Source organism: Hyalella azteca, unplaced genomic scaffold (genome assembly GCF_000764305.2).
Source record: "Hyalella azteca isolate HAZT.00-mixed unplaced genomic scaffold, Hazt_2.0.2 contig13914, whole genome shotgun sequence".
In the NCBI taxonomy this organism is placed as follows: domain Eukaryota; kingdom Metazoa; phylum Arthropoda; class Malacostraca; order Amphipoda; family Hyalellidae; genus Hyalella; species Hyalella azteca.
Genome location: NW_025943819.1, coordinates 177,117 through 203,181, shown reverse-complemented (window position 1 = coordinate 203,181; position 26,065 = coordinate 177,117). Strand labels below are relative to the sequence as shown.

Below are 26,065 nucleotides of genomic sequence, written 5' to 3'. Positions count from 1 at the left end.
GATAATTCATCAGCATCTAAAATAGTAGAGACAGTTCTGCGTTCCGTTAGTGAAGAATGATCATTTTTATTCTTATGGTAACTTCTATCTTTGAATTGATTCCCTCCACCTGCTACAAAAATAGTCAAATTAAAGACGAGAATTGTATAAGAATCTTAATTAGTTTTGTGATGGCAGCAAACGTCTCGTGCATAATTTTTTATTAAATCAAAGTTAAAAGATTCAATATTTCTCTGAAACGGTAATTCTTTCTTATAGACTACACACATTTGTGTTAAGGGCTGAAACATGGCTTGAATATATAAGGCAAGATCGAAGCTTATTAAATATTTTCTAAGTTGATTCGTTAAGTTCATGAGACATTCGTTGGAAGTTTTCCACCGCGCTCCAGGTAATAATGAACACGACAAATTCTAACAATTCTTGAGAAATTCCATGGCATAAAAAAGTAAGAAAAATTTCAAGCAAACAATTAAAAAATTTGTATTCTCAGCTCAGTTAGTTCTAATGTTAAATATTGTTTAATACAGCACAAATAGTCAGTATGTTGTGCAATATCAAAGGTTAGTTGCGGTACGATAATTTGGAACTCATTTGTAAGGTGACTGAAAGACACCTTGGTGCGTATTTGATATAATTGATATAAACGTTATCAATCAATCGCCAGTCAAATGAAGAAGTTCAATCTTAGTGTTAACGCAGAAATAAGCCGTTCATAATTAACACGAACTAATAATATTTGCGCCTAATGGCCACTCAAATGTCGAGGCCTATAAGATCCCACGACAATATGTTTTCTCGTGCACCATTTAGCTGTAAACGAGCGTCGTCATGACAACTAAGGCATAAAAAATCAAAAATAATAATCTTAAGCTAATCAAAACTAATAATCTAAATAAACTAAATCTAAACAAGTTGGAAATTAATAGTTTTTGTATTAATAGTCTTAGCTAGTGTACCTACTCTACGATACCCGGTGCGCTATTTAATTGGATCTTATGGGGAATATTGAATCACAATTGAGCATAAATTCACTGCAGGAATATATTATTTTTAATGGGAACAATAGTACGTAATGAGTCCGCATTAATGACCGAGCTCATAGAGAGCCAATTAGAGTTAGAGAGAAGTTTTCCTAAAGTTAGAGAGCCAATTTATTTGAGATTATCAGGATTACGAGAAAATTTATAATTGTTATTTAAAGGTTGCTTGATATATGATGCACATGCTTCCGTTTTGTTAAGACTAATACGTGATAGGTAGGTTATTTTATAATATTTATTATGAGGAAGGTAGTTTATTCGTGATCAGGTACGTTAGAGAACAGAGATAGAAACATTTTCCAAAACAATATTCAAATTTTCGACAAATATATATAGTATCAATTCCTTCATATATTGAACAAATTGTTTGCACATGCTCTACTGTTCTCTTAATGTGCTTGAAGCAAGCAGAAGAAAAACCATTTTACAGCTCATTAGCAGATGGAAATCAAGGAATTATAAAAAGCTCTTTTATTTTATGTGCTATTCACATTAATATTTTTATCTTATAATGGGTTCTAATTAGATTCTCTCTTGATGACGCGACAATACATTGATCTTTCCTTAGTTTGATGTCAACGCAATTACCTTGAAAATTAAACAAAGAAGTTATATGCTGTGCATGTTTGTTAGATGGCACAGTCATACTTTCAATGTAATTTAGAAGTTACTTTTAAACCAAATTTAACCAACAAACGAGCTGCAAGAACAACGCCAAAAACAAAGGGTCGCGTATATCCACAGCACTCGCGTCAGCCTGAAGGATGTCCTATCATACATTAAATGTAATTTATTAGTAAACCAAATTTTTAAACCAAATTGCACAAACAAACAAGTCACAATCACAACAAGAACAAAATATAACTCTGTACTCACTGCAGTGAGTGACAGAGAGCGCATTCTCTCGTCGATGAAAACGCGAAGTCACGGACAGACAGACAGACAGACAGACGGACTGACGGACATGACGAGCACAATAGCGCCTTTTTTCCATTATTGAGAAAATGCGCTAAAAAGTCAGCGGTACCTAAAGCACTCACGTCAGCCCGCAGCATGTCATATCATACTTTAAATATTATTTGCTAGTTACTTTTATACCAAATCTTACAAACGAACAAGCCACAATCACAACAACAAAACAAGTCAGCGGTACCCACAGCACTCACGTCAGCCTGCAGCATGCCGTAGTGTTCCTCCTTGGCCGTAAGGCTCTCCTTCAGGACCATAATGTGGCGCTGGTAGTCCTGGTGCTGCTCCTCCAACGTCTTCATCTTCGCGGACATCGCCAGGATTTCCTGATCACGTTTCTGGATCTCCATGCGCGACTCCTCGAGCTGCGTGTGATCATTGCAGTTATTCTCTTGTTATGGAATAACGGAATTGGCTTCAATATTTAACTATGTTTTGGCAACAATTAATTCTAATGTAACTATGTAGCCTGATGACTAAGACCAAAGGTTAGGGAACGATTATCAGTATAATAGTCAATTAAGTGGCATCCAAATTTTAAGCTTCACCAATATTTGTAATTTACATATTTTTCTCCAGCTCAATCAAATTTCGTGCATTGCAGTCATTAATACTTTTTTCATAATAAAATGTCTCCATATTTTTGTGTTCATCAATACTTTAGACAATGAAGAAGTTCCACTCAACTCCTATGTGCGTAAATTAAAATTTACCCAAAGTTAAAAAAAATCATCCGCAAACAGTTTTACATTCTTCGACTTCAAAGTAAAGCAAAGGAGCTTTAATATTAGAAGAAGCAACAGGTATAACTTGTTGACTGCGACGATTCTGTCGCTTTATATAACCTTGGAACGTTGTTAAAGAAGATGACTTCTTTTACTGCAGAACTTGTTTCAACTCCAGCAAATTAGAGACGAAAGCTTCAAAAAGAAGCCAAAACCACATGACTTTTAGTAAGCAATTCAAGAGTCCTGCTCTCAGATGAGGAAGATTTGAATATCAGTACAAATGAATTGTCTCTGGGTTAACTGCTTTTAATTATAAAAGAATTTTTGCATATTTATGGAGCAGACTAGCTCCAAAAACAAGTAATAATTTGTCATGTAATATCTTATTATGCAAACCTACTAATCACCTAAATTAAAATATATGCTGTTTATCATGACATGCGTTTTCTGTCTGAACAGTAATGAAATGTACATAAATTAGCTTTAAATACCATTAACTTATTTCTGGGCACTAAATTACTTAAGGAAAATAACTTTAACCAACTTATTTTCAGCATTCAAATTTCGAAGAGAAATGCAGAAAGTAAGGAGAAAAAGTACACAGTCTCGCATAACCAAATATTTTCTACCATAAGGTGGAATTTCACACAAAATGCAGTAAATTTAGAAAAGAATTAAGCATGCTTCAACGCAGTAAAGCTAATCACAAGATATTCATGTTCCATGTGCATGCAAGAGTCCAAACTTCTGAACAACTTCCCTTGATGAAGACGCTGGCTCCTCTTACTGGATACGAGGGATGCTTTTACAGGCGATAGCTAACCTGCAGTATTATGAAGATGGACACCAGGGCGATAGCTAACCTGCAGTATTATGAAGATGGACACCAGGGCGATAGCTAACCTGCAGTATTATGACGATGGACACCAGGGCGATAGCTAACCTGCAGTATTATGAAGATGGACTCCAAGGCGATAGCTAACCTGCAGTATTATGAAGATGGACACAAAAATGATGCCACATTTTTTAAATTTTGTTCGTCGGAAGAATAGGTACAAATACTATGAAGACTTCCACATATCGCATTACCTTTTCAACTCACCTTTTCAACAGATTGAGATCTCACACTTCCATCAATTTGTCACAATTAGCGCTCTCTGCCTTTACCAGTGAGCGGCGAATCTATCACTAGCTAATGATTAATGCGTACTTTTGAACAACAAGGAATTCGTACAACGTTTCTTTAGGAGTTAGTCCCTGCATGAGACGACTTGGGTCTGTCAGAGATCCTGTCCATGTCATTGGGTCTGTCAAAGATACTGCCCATGGCACTTAGGTCTGTCAGAGGTAGTACTCATGGCACTTGGGTCTGCCAGAGATACTGCCCATGGCAAGGACTTACTTGGCTCTTAGTTTTCCTCTCACGGTCCTGCATGGCCATGAGTAGCCTCGAGTCGTCCGTGGAGGGGGGAGGAGTGGTGCGGTTGCCCCACCTATTGTTTGAGGACATCTGCTGCTGAATGCTTGCCACTTCTCGCACTCTCACCAATTCTTCTTCAAGCATAGTTACTTCTTGCTCGAGTTGTGTCACGCGCGAATCTTTATTAAGTGAGTTTTGAGACTTGCTCCCCCATCCTCCTCCCTGGCTATTGCGCCCCTGCGAGACATCACATCACTCAAGCCTGGTGAAACCTCGTCTCTAAATCTGATCAGTGGCGTCCAGTGAGGAATTTACTAATTTTCAAGTCCAAGTTTTTTAATAAAAAATTGACCGTGTCATACAGAAATCTTGGTGATGGTTTCACTAAATAAAAATAAAAGAAATCAAAAGTTTAAAGATTAAAATGCTAGGAAAAATGTTACAATATAGAACAGCAGTCCTGCGAGGGCCAGAAATTGAACGTTGCGCCTTGAATGATCCTCGGTATATCGGACAAACTGTATAATAAAAACTGCCTGCTTGGTAATAGGCAGTTTTATCTTGATAGTTTATAAAAATCTTCAAACAGAACGGTATTATTATATCTTTTGTTCAGAATCTAAGCAGAAAAACACATGATGAATGACGCTGAATGAGGTGTAAAGAGAGAACGTTGTCTCTCGCCGCTTCGGATGCCATTTCTTCAGGTGTCCTGAGGAGCAAAAATCAATTTGCCATCCGCAGGCAATTTTTTTTCAATTTAGATGCAAGACGTTTGAGTGGAGTATGCTTGAGAACCATGTAAGATCGAAGCTCCTTCTTGGATGATCCTGAAGAAAGGGACCCGATGTGGAGATCTCATTTGCAGTGTTATCGCTGAGCTCACCTGGTGCGAGCTCAAGGTGTCAGCATTATTCGAGTTCTGAAGTGCGTCCCGAAGTTTGTCGTTCTCTTTCTGACATTCGAGAAGCCTTGCTCGGGTCTGCTCGAGCTCTTGCGCGATAGTTTCGTCAGCGGCAGACGACTTTTCACCTAAAACATGCAGGAGTGATGAGCGTCTGTATGGTGGCTGTTGTAGAACCAGGGAGGAGGGGTAGGAGGAGGGCACGCTTGTAAAAACAATACCCGAGCGAAACTAAACATCACAAATACGAGATATTGTAGTAGCTTGTAAAGCAGCAGCGTTGTCGCAGCAGATGTCCTCTCTCTCTCCCCCCTCACTCTCACTCTATACGACTTACATCTTCATATAAGGATGACACGACCGCTTCAGTTGTTCTTAACAAAGCCTTAAAGCTACAAACGTAGGCACAAATCTAAAACTTGCCAAATCATAAGCATTTCTATTATAAAGAGAGCGTGACACAGCAAGCTTCCAGGATCACTTCAAAAGAGGAAAGATTAGCCAGTAAAATTAATCGCAATATATATTCAAACTAAAGATTGAGCATCAAAGAAATCCAGAACTGGAAAATGGAAAGAGTTGATTAAGAAAGAATGCAGGTGATTAGCTTGAAACGCGTTCACAAGTCATAAATTATCAAAATTTAATTCGGCCGAGTTAGAGAAAATAGCGAAAAGAATTAGGTAAGAGAAATGAACAGAATCAGAGACTGACAAAAAGAGCGTCACATTCACAGTGGATGAGCAGCAACAAGTTTTGCAGAACGTTAACGAGAGAATAAAACGACGCTATCCTTTTTAAGTACAAATACTAACGAATTGATTCCTGAAAACAAAGAAAAATGAACTGTCATGATGGGTAAAGAATGTTAAGCTTGCAAGCGGCGGATTCATTAAATAAGCAAGTAGTGAGCCATCAAGACCGATAAGATATTATTATTATTGAAATTTAGTTTGAAATATACAAATAAGACTATAGAGTGTTTGATCACGGCAAGGTAATGAAAGCCCAGAATGATGAATGACAATGACTGGAAAGTTTATCGATGAAGAAGACATTTGACACTACAGTGCGTACACGTATACGAGTAACGTAGTAGTGATAGAATTTTAATTGTGAAAACTGTTGATAATTACTCTTGCTATGAGCGCATCGACCAATCCATTGTTCATGTGGTGGTTGTTATAGGTTAGAGGAAGCGTGACTTGTTGCCAGCCCAACCACCGTCCTGCTCCACCAACTCCGCTCGAAGCTACGCACACAACCAAATATTCTCACGCTGCCTTCTTAACAAAAACGTTAGGAAACTGAAAAGAATTTCTTCAAGGAGAATTCAGTATACGCCTGAATATTTCACACAGCCTTGGTAACAGAAACGATCACCAAATATTATCGCGCTGCCTTCGTAACAAAAAACGTTAGGAAACTGAAAAGAATTTCTTCAAGGAGAATTCAGTATACGCCTGAATATTTCACACAGCCTTGGTAACAGAAACGATCACTAAATATTATCGCGCTGCCTTCGTAACAAAATTTCATAAAACAATTATTTCCATCAATGATAATTCTGTATACCTTTAAATCGTAAATCGTCTTCGTAACAAAAACGTTAGGAAGCTTAATAATTTTCCCGTCTGAAAATCGGCAACCCCGATTGAATTCTGACGCAGCCTTTGCAAAAAAAAAAAAGAATAAGCCGGAATTTTAAAAACTGCAATGGTCAGAACCCAAAGCTGCATCATCGTGATGCACCTGCAGCGCTGTCTGTCTCAAGTCTGAGCAACGCTTTTCCTCGACTGCTGAGAACAAACGGCGATCGGTGCAAGCAATTTGAGCGAACAATCGAAAATGAACCAGTCCCGTCTGTTAGATTTTAGGCCATCATCCAAATGGGCGTTGTAGGTGGAAATGAATCTATTGGAGCATTAATCATCAAAAGTCTTGTAATGTTGCAGATGGAACGTTTTTTAGTAAAATGAAAAGTCAAATCAGTCAAACGTGCGGTACGCTACGAAAACCTTCAGAATCTTCAACCTCACTAACTTAATTAATACGTCAAGTACGTCAGGATTGAGATAAGCTTGGTTTAAAGAGGGTTTAGTGAGCGAGATGGGGAGGAGGGATAAAGACATCGGGTTTGAGGAAGGGGATTTAATTTGCCACAACGACCAACAAAAAAATTGAGACAAAAACCGTGAGAATATTTGAAATTATAATTGCAAAAATCTATTCAGGGAGTTGAAAACAACCGAATTATTTTCGGTATATTATTGGTATATTCATTTACAACGGAACAAGCCTATAAACCGCACTCACGCAGCTGCTTTCAAACACCGAATGTTTATTGAGCCGGTCGAACGGTTGTCATGCGTATGGGAAGCAACCTAAAGGAATTCAGATTTCATTACATTAACTTGGTGATGGTAATACTGGTTTATAATTCCGATAAATAAAACTATTTATCTATCAACAAAATTATTATTTATCTATCATAAAATTATTTATATGTAACGCAAACTCTTTTCAAGAAATTCATCTCATTAGTAGTTTGATTTGTTATTTTAATAACCAGAAAGTTACAAATAATCCATGATATGAGAGAGAAAGAAAATGCTGTCCCGATTTTTGTCATGCTAGAAATTTGTTAAAATTTATTCGTATTGTAGATGGTTAATTTCAATAATATGATATTTGCGATTTTATAAATAGCGAATTTTACACGAACTGCTCGGGAAAAATCTGGAACGCGTTAAATTGAAGCGAAGCATGAACCATGAAGTTTAGACTGAAAGGTAATTATAGTGAGTACACTTCTAAAACATGCTATGCTATAGCTAAACCAACCATGAGGTTTAAAGTGAGAGGCAATGATAATGAGAACTTAGAGATAATTTTAATGAGGACTGAGAGGTAATTATGGTGAGTACACGTCTAAAACATGCCATGCTATTGCTCAACCAACAGCCAGCATGCAACACACAAGAAAATAGTAAAAAGTCAATATAGAGAGTTATGGAAATGGTCATTCTCCAACGTGTAGTGACCCGGCACATCATTTTTCGAGAAGCTAAAAAAATGTATTGAGTAGAGTACAAGGTACTTGGAAATTTTTTTGTTCTATTGGAGAAATCAAACCAAACATCGGAGAGGTAGGATTTAAAAAAAAACAATGAATGAACTTAGCAAAAACACATCAATTCTAAAATTGTTGACACTCTTCATAGATAAAAACTCGGGTGACTAATATAATTTGATATTGACATGAAAGAAGGACAATACAGAGACTTGTATAGTTTATTCTCGTTATAAAGCAAGCAGGTGGCTGTAGCTGAGAGAGTCATCGTTCACCAAATTGCCGATCATGAAAAATGCATCTACAAAAGTGCTCTTACATACAATTTACTCGAAACTGTGCTCTCGAATTTAACGCTGTGTGCTAAAAATAAAAGACTTGAAAGATCTTATCAATCGTAGTTAATGCAATTAAGCGATAATTGTTAGCTGTTGATGATATTAAACTGGGATAAAAGCCGGACATTTTCCGTGCATAACAACAACTGAGGAGAAGTTGAATCAATTCATTGCAAAATCTAGCAATAAGTTGGACATGACTGAATTAAGTTTGTTTAACATAGAGCGATTAAAATTTAAATAAAAACGCATCTAAATGAAGAACGAAAGATCTTGACTAAGCTGAAAGTATGAGTATTTAGAATAGCATACAAGAGGCATGTTTAGGATTGCGGTAGGAATTAAATTAGGATTATATGCCCTTACTAAGGAAAACAGGATCCTAATAAAACTAAAATGATCTAAATCATATCAGAAAACGGAAAACCAAAAGTCGGGAGATGATGTATCATATTGGTCAAATGATGATAAAAGGAAACAGAGGGATAAGCAGCAAAATGGGAAAGGTCACGTCGTTTCTAGTAACTAAAAATTTATGAATAAAGTCCAATTAAAACTTCCTGATGTCGATGTTTAAACGTGAAAATCGATCAATTATTCCAGAATTTGGCTCCGTTGCTTTTAGAAACGAACGTTTTTGCGGGAAATTTCATGATTTTCCAGTGCCATTTTACTTACTTTTCCTTCTGCGTTAATCAATTCCGTTAATAAATAATGTTAGAAATCTAACATCGGTAATAAATAATTGAAAAAACTCAAATCTTTGAGACTCGACTTCGAAGACACGGCTATGAAAAAGCTTCTCAAGACTGAAGGTAAGCCAACAATTTATGGCGTGTAGAGGCCGCATATGTTGCGCTAAGAAGGCAAAGCAGCGTACAATCTAGAAAGAAACGAGCCTCGTAGGCAAATGTTTGCGTCAAGTCCGATTAACATGAATAATTTTGAGAGCAAGGCTGCATTCACTGATCAATCACCGAGCAATTCATACCATGAAGACAAACCAGCATACGCACAAATTTTATAAATACAAACGAAAATAATTCAGAACAAACTAAAAGACAGATTAAAGAGCGATGGAAAGTCCAATAATAAGTTTGCGAACTTAACCCTTCACTGCCCCATACTTATAAGTTGTATTTGGTCATGGGACATTTCGTGGACGAGGTCCCTGAATTGGCAATCAAATTTGTTGAAAAATTAACAGCAAAACAATAGAGAGACAAATTAATTAGCATGAGAAGTGAAGGGCTAATAGATATAAGAGCTAAGAATGACAACCGTGAAACGTTAATGCAGCATTAAGAATAGAATAACTTATACGGAAATAGGAAAGGTGTCGGAGCAGCACCTGCTTCTGGAACACAGTCTGCATCTGATGTGTCATTGCTCGCTCTTCTTCTTTGCCTGTAGCGATACATTTAAGGTTAGCGAAAATAATTCATATTAGATTAAATTTTGTGGTTAGTGGTAGAAGGAAATTAATAACTCTAGAAAATATGTCAAAAGTATAGACTTGCAATTAAGCTGGATTATTTAAGTAGGTTAACGTGAGGTTGGCACGTTTAAATCATTTTGCGGATGTTGGAGAGTTCATTGCACCCTTAAGGTTCATTATTGCAACGTTACAAACTATTATGAATTAAGATAAGTTATGGGGGCAAACATTAGGCTGCAAGCTTAACATTATTTAATTTTCCTGGAATTAACATGAAAAATAACCAAGCAACTGGAAATTGCAGTTTGAAAAGAAAACAAGCTCAGCTGCTTAAGTTCGTTCAATGTCAAGTGAAAGCTATCATGAGAATTCAGGAGCCATGAGATGCTGATGTTTAGTTTATTATTTTTCTTCCATTTCTCTAATCTTCTTTCAAAGAAGAAAATATCATCATCACGGTGAGGTTCGATACATGTGAATATTGTATAAAAATATTTGAAATTATAGTAAAAATTAGTGAGTGATCAAGATTAGAAACATTCCAAAGTTTTATTCTCCTCAGGCCTGGAACCAAAAATTTTAGCTAGAGTTAGGGGAATAGATTTATTGGATACCTTTTGAAACACGTGTCAAAATTCCTATCACGGAATACCGAAATATCGAAAAGACGAACTAAAACTAAGAAAAAATGTTTTCATATTTAATCAATAATTTTCTTATCCAAACGTTTACGATATTTTGTTCTGATGGCGTTCTACGAGTTATTGCAATGGATGCAATAACTCACACAGATGTAAGTAATACAGTTAACCCACTTCACGTATTTTTTACCCCAACATATAACAAAAAACTTAAATTCACGACTAATTTTACGTTCTACGGGAAAATTTTTTAAGCTATGACCCTCGCAAATTTTTAGTAGAGCAGCTTGAAAATTTGAACACAGCAAAGTTCTTGTGGTAGATCTTGAAGCTCACAGCTTTTATAAGTTGTAGTGGAAAATTTAGAGGTTTAGGCCCATGCTTCGTTTTAGTGAAACAATATGAAACTTACACCAACGTTGTTAGAAAATAGGAAAATTTTGTTACAAATTTACATTATAATGGAAGATCAACAGGTTGTTAAATTAAACCTTTACACGTCCAACTCGGCTCGCACATCGACAGCTTACACCTTATGTTTGTGGTCATTGGTCTCACTCAGTGAGATAAGTGGGATTTTATCATAACTTCGATAAAATTTTGTCTTGTGTGGATCAGCCGTACCTAGTTTTGCTTGGCATAGGAAGACATCATGCAGTGTTTGAGCAGAAAGTGTATCAGATATTTGGACAACATGACCCATTGATGTTTCTAAGTGATGGGGTTCAGTATGAATTAATGATATTCTTTTGTCGCGCCTTGCTTTATTTCAAGATTTAATAATTCAAGGATTGAATTATTATCGTGTATAGATTGCACTCGTTTGATTTAGTCTTATCATGAATAAAATTTAGATTAAAGAACGAATAATCACCTGTTACTCAATATCAATAATTGATAAAAGTTCCGAAGCAAATATCCAATAATAGCAAAATAAAAATTTTTGATTAACTTTAATTATAACTTTTAAGAAGTTTAAAAAAATCTTAGATTTTCGGAACACCAAGGAAACAAAGCTACAATTTTACAAGCCCCGTCGTCTGAGATTGAAATAAGAGGAAAATGGGATGAGAGGGATGATGGGGATGAGGGATGAGAGGGATGAGTGGGATGAGGGGGATGAGGGCCTGAGAGGGATGAGGGGAATGATGAGGGATGAGAGGGATGAGGGGAATGATGAGGCTGAGAGGCATAGTTTTTACCTATTGGAGATCTCAAATACGGCACTGACGCTCGCGAGTCTGCGGGGTTCAGATCAACAAAAATTTCAACTTTGAAACAGAAATTTTCGGGTAGTGAACTTGAGAAGTGAATAGTTTACGTTAATCAAAAAATTTTAATAGTATAAAAGAAGAACATGTATGATCCCGTTATGGCTTTTGAGCGGAATATTGGCTAAAAAACATTCTAATGCGGAATGCAGGGAGTTAATGAGTAATTTAAATGTTTAGAGTTAAGTCCGTAGACATCTTTCACCCTCTGAACATTCATTTCTATCGTGACTAGGCGCTCACTAATTTTCCACCGATGAAATTTTTAGCAAACGACCACATTTATTGCTATTATATGTTGTTCAATTTATAACAGCACACACATTTATGTGTGTGCTATATTTTTAAACACATTTATTGCTATTATAAATTGTTCTCAATTTCACTGTTACACCAACGCAAAATTTGGACTCATTTCATAGGTGTAATTTCTGACTGTATTTTAGTCGCAAATCTTCTACAAAAGGTCTGTAGCTTTAATGGTGGCAAATCTTTATAGCTCTATAGTTGGAATGGGAGGTTTCTTTATAGTATAATTGGTCGCAAATTTGTATAGGTCTATAGTTGTAATTGGTAGCTTGCATAGCTAATATCGGCTACTCATAATTTTCTCTCACAGTCCAGCTCAACAACAACAGTTTACGACCAGAGCTCTTGGTACAATTCCCAAATATTAATTATTTTCGTGATGGCATCAGCGTTATGTTTTGATTTGGACTTTACTTCTGTTTTACTTTCGTGCGTTTTCTAAGAAAATGTTTTTCGAGACATTAAGCATTTTTGCTCGGGTAACCATGAATGTATTTTCCGCGAGTGACGATGCCGGTGATGTGTGAAGAATGTTTATCCACTGAATAGAAATATTCGAATATTTAGAGTAGAGTTCTTCATTAAGTAAGGTTTGATTGAAAATAACGTGACTTTTCCTCATTATTAGAGAGTTAAATAAATCTCACCCCTCAATTTTTCATATAAATGAAAAAATACAAGATTATTCATTAAGAAGCACGAACATGGGTGTTGAGTCGTGAAAGAGTGCATGATGACTCACCTAACTAGTGAATGATGACTCACCTAACTAGTGAAGGATGACTCACCTAACTAGTGAATGATGACTCACCTAACTAGTGAATGATGACTCACCTAAATAATGAATGATGACTCACCTAACTAGTGAATAACTAACCTATTCCCTTCTGCTGCAGCATCTCGAGCAACTTCTTGATGCTCTCGTCTCGGGCCCCCAATGTCTGCTTCTGCGTGTCAATGCGAAGCTCCAGCTCCTGAACATCAGATGCAAAAATTATCAGACTACTGCTTCCATACTTATTTAAATATTTATTGTTAAAAATTAAATTAATTATTTATTAGTAATGTAACGTATTAATTAATTTAAATTTAATAATTTTAATAATAATTTTAAATTTATTAAATGTAATTATTTAGTATTCATTTAAATAATTAAATGTAAATATTCATTTGCCACATTCATAGGAATTCACAGAAGAGAAACATTTATTAATGTCAACAAGTAGTTAAAACACTCCTACACGCAGGAACATAAGAACGATCAGGAATTACCTTTATGGTTTCCAAAGAAATATTTTTAATTGATGGCATTTCAGAGATAGAAATGATGAATTTCGAATACGCAGGACAACTACTTGCTTCTTACTGTTACCATTTTCATTTTCAATCGAATGAAACGTTTTAAATTCGTGTTTGTGCTATATATATAGTGATAGTTTATCTGCCAATTCTCCATTAAATGTTGATGTGTAGTATTTGAAAGAATCTTTACGCAGAGTGGATTTAATGGTTTGCTGAGGAATGTAATCAAGAAATGATCATGAAAATAATAAGCAAAAAGCTAGTCCCGGATAACTTTATATTCTCTCTGACGATGGTACACGACGTCCAGTAAATAATGCAGAAAATAGTGCAGCAAAAGTTATGACTGCGCCCATGATGCCCTGAGAATGTCACCACCTAATAATTATTGAAATAATATCACAACAGTTATAGCTGTGCACCTCAGATGGTCTCCCTGAGAATGTCACCACCTAATAATTATATAAATAACACCACATAATTTAAGACTGCGTACCTTGATGGTCTCCCTGAGGATAGCAGCCTCCCTGCTGAGGTGTTCGTTCTCAGTGGCGAGGGCGTCGAGTTGGGTGGTCACTTCCATGCTGGGCTGGCGCGTGTGCTTCGCCAGCCGCAGCTCCTCCTCCAGCTGCCGCACCAGCATCGCCTGCTTCTGTTCTCGGGGACACGTCATTATCTTAACACGTTGACTACGTATTGGTACATATGCGTACCACGAAATGTATTTCTCCAGGAAGTAGTGTTACATAATTCAGGTTGCCTAAAATCGGCCAAATCCAAGAACAAAAAAGGCCAAAAAGGCCGATAATTTAATGTATATACTAGTTTATTTGTAGGTTCCGCTATAAAAATTCAATTTATTTTCTTTTTGCAGTATTTAAAATTTAATTAGGAAGTACCCCTATCATAAATTTTAGCTGGCCAACGCAATTGAGAAAAACTAAATCACGGAATTTGTCTGGAAAAATGACCGTCTGGCAACCCTGCTTAAAAAAAAGTACAAAAATGAAATAATTGTACAAGATGAAGCAATCGTAGTCAACGTGTTAACACAAGTTATTTATCTTCACGATCATATTATGCCTGTGTATATTTTATTTCTAAATTTTTAAAATCGAGCCTATCATTAAGCTTTGATTACAGCTTTACGATTACAGCTTAGTAAAATTGTGCATTCTGAAGAGATTAAAAAATAATTAACGATATTGATTCAAGAAATGCCCTTCAGGCAGAAAAATTTTTCTCAAGAATTCCAACTCCGAAATGAACTTATCATCTCAACTGCATTTTTAAGAGAAGCAAAGATTTAAGGAATGCATTAAAGGATAAACGATATTCGTTTCATAATTTTATCACATTTTTTCTGATGAATTTCCAGTTCATGTCGATTCTAACGAATAGTTAGATGCACAGTAAAATTTTATTCTAGGAATGTTCTCCATCTAAACTCTGTGCCCTTTAATTGAATAGTTAAACTGCATGAAAATTGTAAACGTAGATAAGACAAATGCATTGAACAGGAGCAATACATACAAATACTAAAAATCAACCATGAAACATGATGTTTTTGAAGTGTGTTTTGAATTCATCGTTATTGGATACAGAAGCTAAGGATACATCTTCATACATGCATCCATGAGATGAGTCTTCCATATCCGTAAGACAAATCACGGCTGCTAGTAAAAGAAAATTACATTTTCTTCGACTTTCTTTGGCTACATTTTTTTTTCTCCCTTCGGGAGACAAAAATATAGTCAGGTTTTTACAGCGATTACATCAGGTCAGATCAGGTTTTTACAGCGACTCAGATTACACAGCGCATCACATTACATGGAGCGGTTCTCCACAACGTTTTCGCGGTATGTACACTAAATTTACTTCACGTTTTCTATGCTTTTCAATTCTTGTTGACCAAAAAGTTATGCATGACTAACATAAGGCAGTCTAGCATGAAGGTGATATGTTGTCCTGCTGACAGCAAGGAAGAAGAGCAGCATTTTTCATGCAAATGAAGCGTCTAAATTGACAGACAGACATAAGTGTTCAAGAGACGTTTCCGACCTGAGCCATCAAATTTGCTGTCAGAGAATCTGTTAAGGATGAGACGGCATTGACGTCTTCATATGAGCATCCAGCGCTCAAGTTATCAAGGAGCACGTAGAGAAAACAGGATATATGAAAGACGATGCAAGTATTCAGGAGAGATATATATATATTTTAGGCATAGTCCAGTCTAAAAGAAAAAACTACTAGATCCTGTCATGAACCAATAACTCAACGATCCCGTCAATTGAATTGAGGTCACAGCACTGAGGATCAATATATTACTTATATTGATTGAGGATCATATTATATACTTATATTACTTTTATTTTACGGAAAATATTCATACAAAAATAAAATTTTTTGAGGACAACATCGGAACTATTGATAAAACGCGGTCGCCAAACAGGACCAAAAATTACGAAGCGACGCAGGCCAAGCTTATTTCAGGATAGTATTTCCTTCTTCTTTGCTCTGCACCAGCATTACTTATGTGAATTACTTACACCAAATAAAGTCATACTCCTTAAATAATATGAAAGTAAAAAACGCAGAACTCCTGGATCAGATTTGCGTTTCTAATTTTTTTGCAATGGGGCAATTCTGTCGGCTCACTTGATGATGTTCTTCGAGAAATTCAAGATTTTCAAAACGTCAGAGGTCGCAACGCAAAAATTCGTGCGCAGCGCCACATTTATTCACTACTCAAATTGTGCCCAATCGTTCACCTTTTGGATACAGCTAGGTACATTCTATTTGCGTGTTTTTCTGGTATTCTTATAAGAATCGAGTTGCTGCTTACGAAGTTCATCCTAAAAATCAACCTAACCTTCACCGTTGACCGTGTAGTCCCGCATAGTACCAAGATGTTGGAATGCAATTGCCTTTAACTTGTATGCCTGATTTCGCCTTTGTTAAAAGGCAGTGGGAAGATTAAATTGTAAATCGACGGATTGCTCGGTCACAATGACCTAAGAGACAATATCTTTCCAACCCAAAGCATTATTGGAATAAAATATTATAGGTGAGAATTTCCTTACAACCCGTGGCTTCTTGAACAAGATATCCTAGGAGAGAATTTCATGGGAACCAAACGCATTGTTGAAATAAAATATCTTCAGAAGAAATTTCCTCACACCCCGACGCAATGCTGTCAGTGCAGAATGACAGTTTTTCAAGACATCTGCCATGATATCCGAGACTTGTGCGGTCAGATGGATGACCCAGCTTATATATGTATGCCGTTAACATACAGGCACTTGGATGACGAGCGTCGGGAGCTTGCCTTAATTGACGCTTCCAACACCAAACGCTGTTATCTCAGGTCTATTTTCTCTACTTGTTATTTATTCATTTTTGTCATCGAAGTACAAGAGCGAGCAGAGGGTGAATATGTGAGTGACATGCGTCGGGAATTTGCCTTGATTATTCGACCACCGAGCGCTTTATGAGTTTACTTTCGCCACTGTGGTTGTTTCTTTTCAGCCTGAGTGTTGCAATATTTATTTAAGTTTCTGTACTCTGTACGTTGAGATTATAGCAATATCATATTTGCAACTTTTTTTACTTTCAATAAGATTGATTCATATTTCCTTCGTAAACAACTGTGATGCCAATTGCTTAAATAATTCACAGCTCCCAATAATAAGAATGTAAAGGATAATTGATAATATAATTAATACTAGCCAGTTTAAAATGAGTTGTACAGCTTTCCAGCACCAGGGTGACGTGACACAGCCGCAGAAATGGCAAGTCGAAATGAAAACAAAAATTGCTCATAATACAACTGCTACCCGCAGCCGCAGCACAGCTACGATCGCGTCTCAGCTTTAACGCAGCTGCTACTCGACAGCTACAGCTGAAATTAGCTACTGCAGCGTTGGCGTGCACCTGTAGATGTGTCTTCTTTAAGTGCAGCTGAAATAAGGAGAGCAGCTGCTCTAGGTGTAGCATGGGTCAGGTATGCACCTGCTCTAGGTGTATCTGTGTCCGGCGGGCACCTGCTCTAGGAGTATATATGCTTCAGGCGGCACCTGCTCTAGGTGTATCTGCGGCAGGAAGGCAGCTGCTCTAGGTGTATCTGCGTCATGAAGGCTTATCTGCGGCAGGAAGGCAGCTGCTCTAGGTGTATATATCTGCGGCATGAAGGCAGCTGCTCTAGGTGTATCTGCGGCAGGAAGGCAGCTGCTCTCGGTGTATCTGCGTCAGGAAGGCATCTGCTCTAGGTGTATCTGCGGCATGAAGGCAGCTGCTCTAGGAGTATCAAGTATCTGTAAGATAATGGGCGTAAAAACATCACTGACTGATACGACAACGTCACCAGTGGATGTTTAGCACGCCAATGTTACACCCAAACCATCAATGGCAGCGCCAGTATATTAGCGAGGCTCAGTGGATGGATGATAGATTTTTTGAATATTATTGAATTCAAACGCGTCAATTATATTTACTGGCTTGAGAAATTCTTGTTACACCGTGAAGATAGAGCAAGTCTTCGCTAATCTTGCTTATTTCAGACCAGCTTGCAGATTATGGCTGATCACCGAATCTTATCTATTACTATGATTCTTTAAATCTTGTCACATTTCTCGGCTTAGATTTTTAAGTGAAGTTTTAGCTTATCATCAGACGAGCCACGAGGTTCCAAACCAAGGCATAAATAATAAAAAAAACATTGCAAGACCAAATCAACTCTGGTAACACAAGTCCTTTAACGTGTAGCGAATGTGAAGTTCGAACGTCCTTTTGAAACTTCCAGCAGCGGTTGTTTCACTGAGCATTGCGGGAAGTAGACCGAGAAATACAAGTTAAGGACAGAATAAAAAGTTGTGGAACAAAAACAATCAATGGGAGCGGTGGCCCACACATGTTCCCAGGTAGCCTTCTCTAGCCACTCACGCTTGAGTAAAAGCTAGGACTTGAAGGGCCATATATATGTTTTAGAGTGTAAACATAGGAAAAAAGTGACTGACAAGTGACATCTTCTACATTTTTATTGAGGAATTATTTTACCAGCATCCTTCAAACTGCGTTATAGTGCAAGAAATATATGCCTAATGTGTTTCTAAACTGCGTTGTGGTTATTGCCTTTTGGCGGTCCCAAATTTTGTGAAGCTCGCAGTCGCGCGTCCCCGCTTTTGCATTAAAATTTGGAAACCAAAATTGGCTGAGCTTCTGGCGGTGCAGCCGACAGAATAATTCTGGGCTGCACTGAAGCACAACATATCGAAAAATGGGAATTTGGCAAAATCCTTGAACGTCGAGGGATAATAAGTTGCGGCAGCATCTTCGACAGAGTTACTAGGGCCGCAGGTGCCAACCGGTGAATTAAATTCTGCTGCAGATGCAATTGAAAATCTCGTTTTCTTAGATTTGTAGAAAAAAGTTTTTATTATATGCACGGTCTTTAATCATCTTAATTAACAAGAAGGCGATAGTCATCGGATCATGTAATCATATCTTTCAGCCGGGACGTAATATTCAACCGCATAAAATTGTACGGCAGAAAAAGTTCTAGTAGACCAAAATAAACCACAATGTGGAAAATCAACAGTCACATAACTGCGTTTCGGCAATTCCTTCTGACGAAAAAAGTGGAGCTTTTTTTCCGTCAAAATATTTCCACTAATTAAATAAAGTTGCGTTCACGAACAACATACGTCAAGATCTCCAGTGAAGGAAACACGGCAGTAATCCGCGGCCACAAGACGAGTGATGTCATTGCTGGGCGAGAGCAGTGCGTGGGCGGGGCCCGCCCCAGCCCATGCTGCCGTCCACACGCCTGCCCATCCTGCCGCCCACACGCCTGCCCATCCTGCCGCCCACACGCCCGCCCATCCTGCCGCCCACACGCCTGCCCTTCCTGCCGTCCACACGCCCGCCTATGCTGCCGCCCACACGCCCGCCCTTCCTGCCGTCCACACGCCTGCCCTTCCTGCCGTCCACACGCCTTCCTGCCGCCCACACGCCCGCCCATCCTGCCGTCCACACGCCCGCCCATCCTGCCGTCCACACGCCCGCCCATCCTGCCGCCCACACGCCCGCCCATCCTGCCGCCCACACGCCCGCCCATCCTGCCGCCCACACGCCCGCCCATCCTGCCGTCCACACGCCGGCAGCGTGGGCACGTGCGTATCAATATCATTTCATTCGTTTTTATATCGCAGTACATTATAATTATTTACCCGTGTTTCTTTCACCAACAAACCATCACTAACATGGTTGCATTAAATAATATCTTAATTAATGATTACCTTCTTCACAGGTCATGATTAGTTAGACAGGATGGTAGCAGATGGTTTGTAACGACGCTTAATCGACACTAGGAAATAAGAATGATATCATCGAGCAGTTGTTCATCATAATTGTTTCTGGAATATCATTACAGATGGTTTGTGACGATGATAATTCAACATCACGCCTGAGAATGATCCCAGCCAGCATCTGGTAATGGATGTCCCTAATGAGTGGACAACTGCAACCTGAGCCTGCGCAGTAATGACTGTAATGCGCTACCTGCACTCAGAGTAATGCGTGAGATGTTGTCCAACTTGCGACGTGCTTTTTATCATGGTGTGGCTCCTGCTGACCCAGCTTGACCGGCAAAAAGGCGCATCAGCGCTATGTTCAGAAAGTTTGTCATGCTGTTTAGACAAAATACCCTATTGATTTCTTCAGAGTGCATGAGCCAATTATGTCATAAGAACGGCTGCCAGAACCGTACAAGAACCGCAAATGATAGAACTCGGATGTATCCTTGTTCTCAGGAAACTCGTTAAAAAATAATTTAAAAAATTGCAAAAAAGTGTAGGACTAAAACGAGGAAGAACAGAACACAAATTTGTGCAAGATAACAAGTTTGCTTAAATTGTGGAGTTTGCCCTGGACCCACAGGTCCCCATGGAGCAAGTTAATTAATCTTCTCTCAAAGTGAAGGAAGTTAAGAACAACGCCGATTACGAGTTGATCCCGTTGAAATCAACGTTTATTCAACTCTGTTTCAACGACAGAAGCCTTGATGGTTAGGACTCAAGATGCTTACGATTCGTTTAACGCTTTACTTCAGCAATATTGAAATGTTGATGCTAGGTGAAAACTTAGTGCTGACTACATCGGGTCTGTCTGATGATCTTGATATCAAGATTAATTCTGTATAGTATTTACAACTCCACTTCAACAAATGGCGGTCTGATGAGGTCTAACAGAGTCATGAAAATGTAATGAGGCATAACCTCATCATCATGAGGTCTAACTGAGTCATGATGAGGTCTGACTGAGTCATGATGAGGTCTAACCAAGTCATGATGAGATCTAACCAAGTCATGATGAGGTCTAACTGAGTCATGATGAGTTATAACGAAATCATGAAGATGTGATAGAAAAAGTTACATTGTCTTCAAGTGTTGAAGCCGAAAATTTGTCCAATAATGAAATGACACAAAACAACACGAGTATATAAAATAGTGACATTTTCTTGCTGCTCGAATAACTTTCTAATAAGAAGATGGAATGCAATGAATGGGAAAATGTTTTTGGAGAAAAAGTGTAGAAAATTTAGAGAATTTGAAGGCGAGCGTGGGTTACAAATATGATTATTAACACGTTAAGTGCGGCAGAACCCACAATACGGTTGCCAGATGGTCTAAAAACGGCCAAGTCCACGGAGAAAAAAGGTCTATTATTCACTATTTACGAGTAAATTTGTAGGTTCCGGCGCATAAATTGAATTTTCCTTTTTTTCTTACTTTTTAAAATCTAATGAGGAAGTGTGTCATCGTAAATTTTTTCCGGCTAATGCAATTAAAAAAAATTACGGAATTTGTCCGGAAAAAATACCCTCCAACCCACCGGTGGGTCTGCCGTACTTAACGTGTTAAAGAGGGAGCACTAGAGAGGGCTGGAGTGGGTTGGAGTTGGGGGAGTGAGAGCTTTAAGACTTTGGGGAGGGGAAGAGAGCTGCGGAGAGGGAAAGAGCTGGGAGGAAAAGAATAAGGTGGAGAGAGCTAGAGAGGGAGCGATAGAGAGATAGAGTGGGAATGGTGTAGAGAGGTAGAGAGTGATAGAAAGAGATTTAAAAATGGCGGAGAGGGATGGAAATAAAGACAGACGGAGAGGGAGAGAGGAGAGGGATTTAGAGAGGCGGAGAGGGATGAAGAGGGGCGAAGAGTCGCGCTATTGACCGGCTGAAGGCAGAGTGCTGGAGGAACTCTCTGTCAGAGGTTAAATCAAAACACATCTTTACACGAGTCAAGAACTTTTTCATTCCTTCACACATCTGATCCACTCCATTAAATTACCAAACTACAAATATTATCAAAAAACTTCAACTTTGAGTTGTTCCGCTACAAGTTATTAGTTATTCTGACTGATAAAGCTCACTCAATGTCAGGCTCTCTAAGCGCGGCTGCTCTCTTCGACTCTCTTTCGTATGCACTCTTGCTGCTTTACATTTCATATTTGATCCTTCAGATTTATTTTTAGCGCTTCATCTTTTTACTTTGCAAGTATTCTTTCGATCTTTATTTTTTAAGCTCTAAATTCGCATTATTTGCTGACCAAGAATCATTGAACATGACTCATCAATGGTAAATATAGCAGTGTTAGTCATGTGCCATTCATGCTCTCTAAGACTTTCCTTATTTTTAGCATCTAATCTTGTGTTCCTCGTCCCATGTTTAGTACGATTATTTCGTTGATATTATTTATATCTTATCTGACTTTATTGTTGATATTATTTATATCTTATTTACTTGCTCTGTTCTTATCGCTTCGGTGACCGAGACAACAAGACGGCGGCCACCGTCAAGTGGGGGCGACGCTCCAACAAACGTTGCAGTGAATATAATTAGCAACACCCGCACCATTTGCTGCAGCACGCGTACCATTTACTGCAACACCCGCACCATTTGCTGCAGCACGCGTACCATTTACTGCAACACCCGCACCATTTGCTGCAGCACGCGTACCATTTACTGCAACACGCGCACCATTTGCTGCAACACGCGCACCATTTGCTGCAACACGCGCACCATTTGCTGCAACACGCGCACCATTTACTGCAACACACGCACCATTTACTGCATTTAAGTATGTAATTAAGAAACAGCAGACGTAACGTATGTGATTAAGAAACAGCACTCTTATATATAAGGCATGTAATTTTTTAACTTTGGGAAATTTTTGGTAATTAACTCATTTTGTTCTGTAATAAATATAACTACGTTTGATTATTCGATTAAAACATTGAATGTCATAAATTATAAAGATCCACAGAAGACAGAATAGACAAGTTTGATACCTTCTGTAATTTTTCCTTACCGTCCAACGTCTTAACATTTTTTCCTGTAAATTAACAATATAATATTAACACAATTAACACAAATTGATCGTTTTCAAAAATGCCAAAGCTTCTTAATTTTTAAAGTATAATTTCATTTCAAATCAGAAATATAACAATCTGCAGCCAATGTAGCCAGCAAACAACGTTCAGAGCAGAAGTTTTTAGTTATTATTAGAAAATTTTTTAATTCGAACTGCGTAGATAGTTTTACATAATGCACTCCCAATCATGATCAATATTAAGATCCCCAATCATGATCAATATTAAGATCCCCAATCATGATCAATATTAAGATCCCCAATCATGATCAATATTAAGATCCCCGATCATGATCAATATTAAGACCCCCAATCAAGATCAATATTAAGACCCCCAATAATAATCAATATTAAGATCCCCAAACCATAATCTATATCAATAAATCCTCTTATCATAATATAGGCATGTCGCTAACAGATCTCCGTCTGTTCCATCATGCCAGCAACACGGCCGTCAGAGGTGCGCGCGACAAGCGCTGCCAGGAAGAGGTCTGTAGTTTTTATGCGCCGAGTTGGCGCAACAAGTCGACAGGAGCTGCACGTTGATTTCTACCCTCGAGTTTGACATCAATCGAAGGGAGATGACCCAAGGGGAGGAGGGGGGGGTAACAGTTCATGGAGAGGAGGGTGGTGACCTGGGGCCTCATTAAGAAAAATAATTGCGATTCGAGTTCGTTACACCATCTGCCTTGATGAATTTACGCGAAACAACTTAAGATAATCACCTTAAGACAATAAGACAATCACCTCGGGGTGCATTTAATATCAAACGCATCTTTGCACCCTCCCCACAAAACGTACTTTCCCACGCTTCAGTATTCCTCACGCCCATAAGACATTGAGGGTGACGCCACTGGTTAAGTTCAGCGGCATAGACGTGGCACCGCCGCCATTGACTGATTCAGTTTCTGGCACTATCATCTTCGGGCAAATGACGCTGAAACAACGTTGGTTAAAAGCTGATTTCATTGAAACTATGTTTATTCAACGTTATTTATATACAAAGCTTGTATTATTCAAACAACGGGCCTAATGCCTATTGGGCATGAGGCCTGCAAATGATGTGTGGCCCGATGGCTGACTTGAGCCCACAGGACCGCAGCTCTGACAGACAATTGAGAAAGAGTCGAAAAACCTATGATGTAATGATTGTTCTGAGATAGGAAAAAACCGCATCACGTGGTATATTTTTAAAGTTATGTTTGAACATTTTTAGCTTGAAAGTTTTAACCACGTCGTGAATTACATGGCCGATCATAAAGACCTTTTAGGTACATTAGGTTGTTTCATGAACGATTTTTTGGAAAGCTCTCACGTTTGCTCGTAAAGCACGCAAAGTTCCTCCATTTTCACGGGCTTGGACAAAGATTTTGTCAGCTAGTATAGGATGAACGAAAATTGCCTTCACGCGGGTGAGGCCATTCTCGATCGTCTTTCATCATTATGATATCAGAAAAGCCTAATTTAATATGGTAAGAAAAACGGAAAGGTGGCTGGCTAAAACCCTTACTGTGTACATATAGGTAAATTTTCTATCAGTGGAAATTGCATATGTTGAAATGATTAAATTTAATGAAATAGGATATTTTGTAATTATCGGTCAAAGATGCAACAGGAATGAATGAAGGTAATATATCAGTATATCCGTACATTTGAAGCTAAAGGCATCTCGCTTGTATATGAACGATAGAATATTTCTTCCCAAAATTGAACTTCGTTCAGTACTGTTCGTGAGTTACTAGTCCGTGTTATAAAAATTTAAAATAATAAAATATGCATTTCTTGGGATTTTAGTTATTAATAGTAATAGTAGTTATAGTACACTTGTAAAAGGTGATACACCGATTAACCCCAAGTTTTGAGTATGCGTGTTGTCCATAATGGCAAATAAAAAGAAATCAGGATCAAAGTTCTGGAGAATCAACAGCTGTAAATTATGGGAAAATTATGGTATCAAGGATTCCAAAAATTCATTTAAATTTCAATTCCAAAGAACTCTGAGCATTTGCGGAACGATTGCAATGTTTTCGCGAGTTCAGAGAAAATTTCCCAAGAGATTTGGGATAAATTTCGCCAATCGGTCGCCGCCGCCAGAACCTGGAACAATCTGCTGGCTGCCGTAACATCGGCTCCTCCGTTGCAGATGTTGCTGTTAAACATATGTGTGACGTGCACTCGAAGTTCTTTTGAACCAGACGACGTGAAAACTGCTTTGTAGAATAATAATATTTATAAATTTATTCGAGATCCAAGGCGAGAGATGAAGCCGTGTCCGGTGACAGCGATGGATGCGTTCACAATCACGATGAATGCTCGCGTCGCTTTGCAATGCCATAGTGATTGTGATGCAAAAACATTGTGAACCTTTCTCCAGTGGCGTTAGTGACAAAAATAAATCATCTTACAAGTTCATTGGATCTTATCCACCAATGAGGCGTGTCAATTCCCTGTTTTGGGTAGCGCTATAGAAAATCAATTTCATTATTGACAGTTGTCTTTCTCGAGTATTGCAGTATCATAGTTCTACACACATCTCATCCGCCAATCATTGTTCCAGATGAGGGTTTGTCTGGAACCCACTCTAGACAAATGAAGTTTGAAACAACGTAGATTTTGAGTTTATTCCGCTTAAACAAAGTTATTCAACGCATTTCAACGTCAAGTATCTGCTGGGGCAGGATTGTTCATAGTGCAGTTGTTTACAGAACCCTCTAAGGTAGCCGATGCAAGGACCCCGTTCAGCCGTGAACTACAGCTGAGTAATGACTGCGCCAATGTGCCGTGGACGCAGGAGAGTACTATGGGCGGCAAGAGAGTACTACGGGCGGCAAGAGAGTACTATGGGCGGCAAAAGAGTACTATGTGCTGCAAGAGAGTACTATGGGCGGCAAGAGAGTACTATGGGCGGCAAGAGAGTACTATGGGCGACAAGATAGTACTATGGGCGACAAGATAGTACTATGGGCGGCAAGAGAGTACTATGGGCGACAAGATAGTACTATGGGCGACAATATAGTACTATGGGCGGCNGGCAATAAGTCCAGCAGCTATCTCAATCAATCGTCAGCTATGGAAAGATCGGGTTCCAAAGGCCGGATCCCTTGTGAATCAAGTCACGAAAAGTTCAAGAATCGGCAACAGGCCCTGGGCCTATTTCTTCAATGCCGACACTTCTATTCTATTCTATCGTAAAGCTACAACCGCTGAAA

At 38.5% G+C, this 26,065-nt stretch overlaps 1 protein-coding gene across 1 annotated transcript in view; it reads right to left on the bottom strand.

Annotated features, from left to right (window-relative positions):
* Positions 1 to 26,065, bottom strand: part of LOC108667890 (trichohyalin) — a 53,662-nt gene that overhangs the window by 19,654 nt on the left and 7,943 nt on the right. The window contains exons 2-5 of the mRNA XM_047883880.1: positions 13,933 to 14,088; positions 13,012 to 13,108; positions 9,827 to 9,882; positions 2,210 to 2,377 (exon numbers count right to left, since the gene is read on the bottom strand). Of these exons, the coding sequence (XP_047739836.1) occupies positions 2,210 to 2,377; positions 9,827 to 9,882; positions 13,012 to 13,108; positions 13,933 to 14,088 (477 nt within the window). The remainder of the gene's footprint in view (positions 1 to 2,209; positions 2,378 to 9,826; positions 9,883 to 13,011; positions 13,109 to 13,932; positions 14,089 to 26,065) is intronic.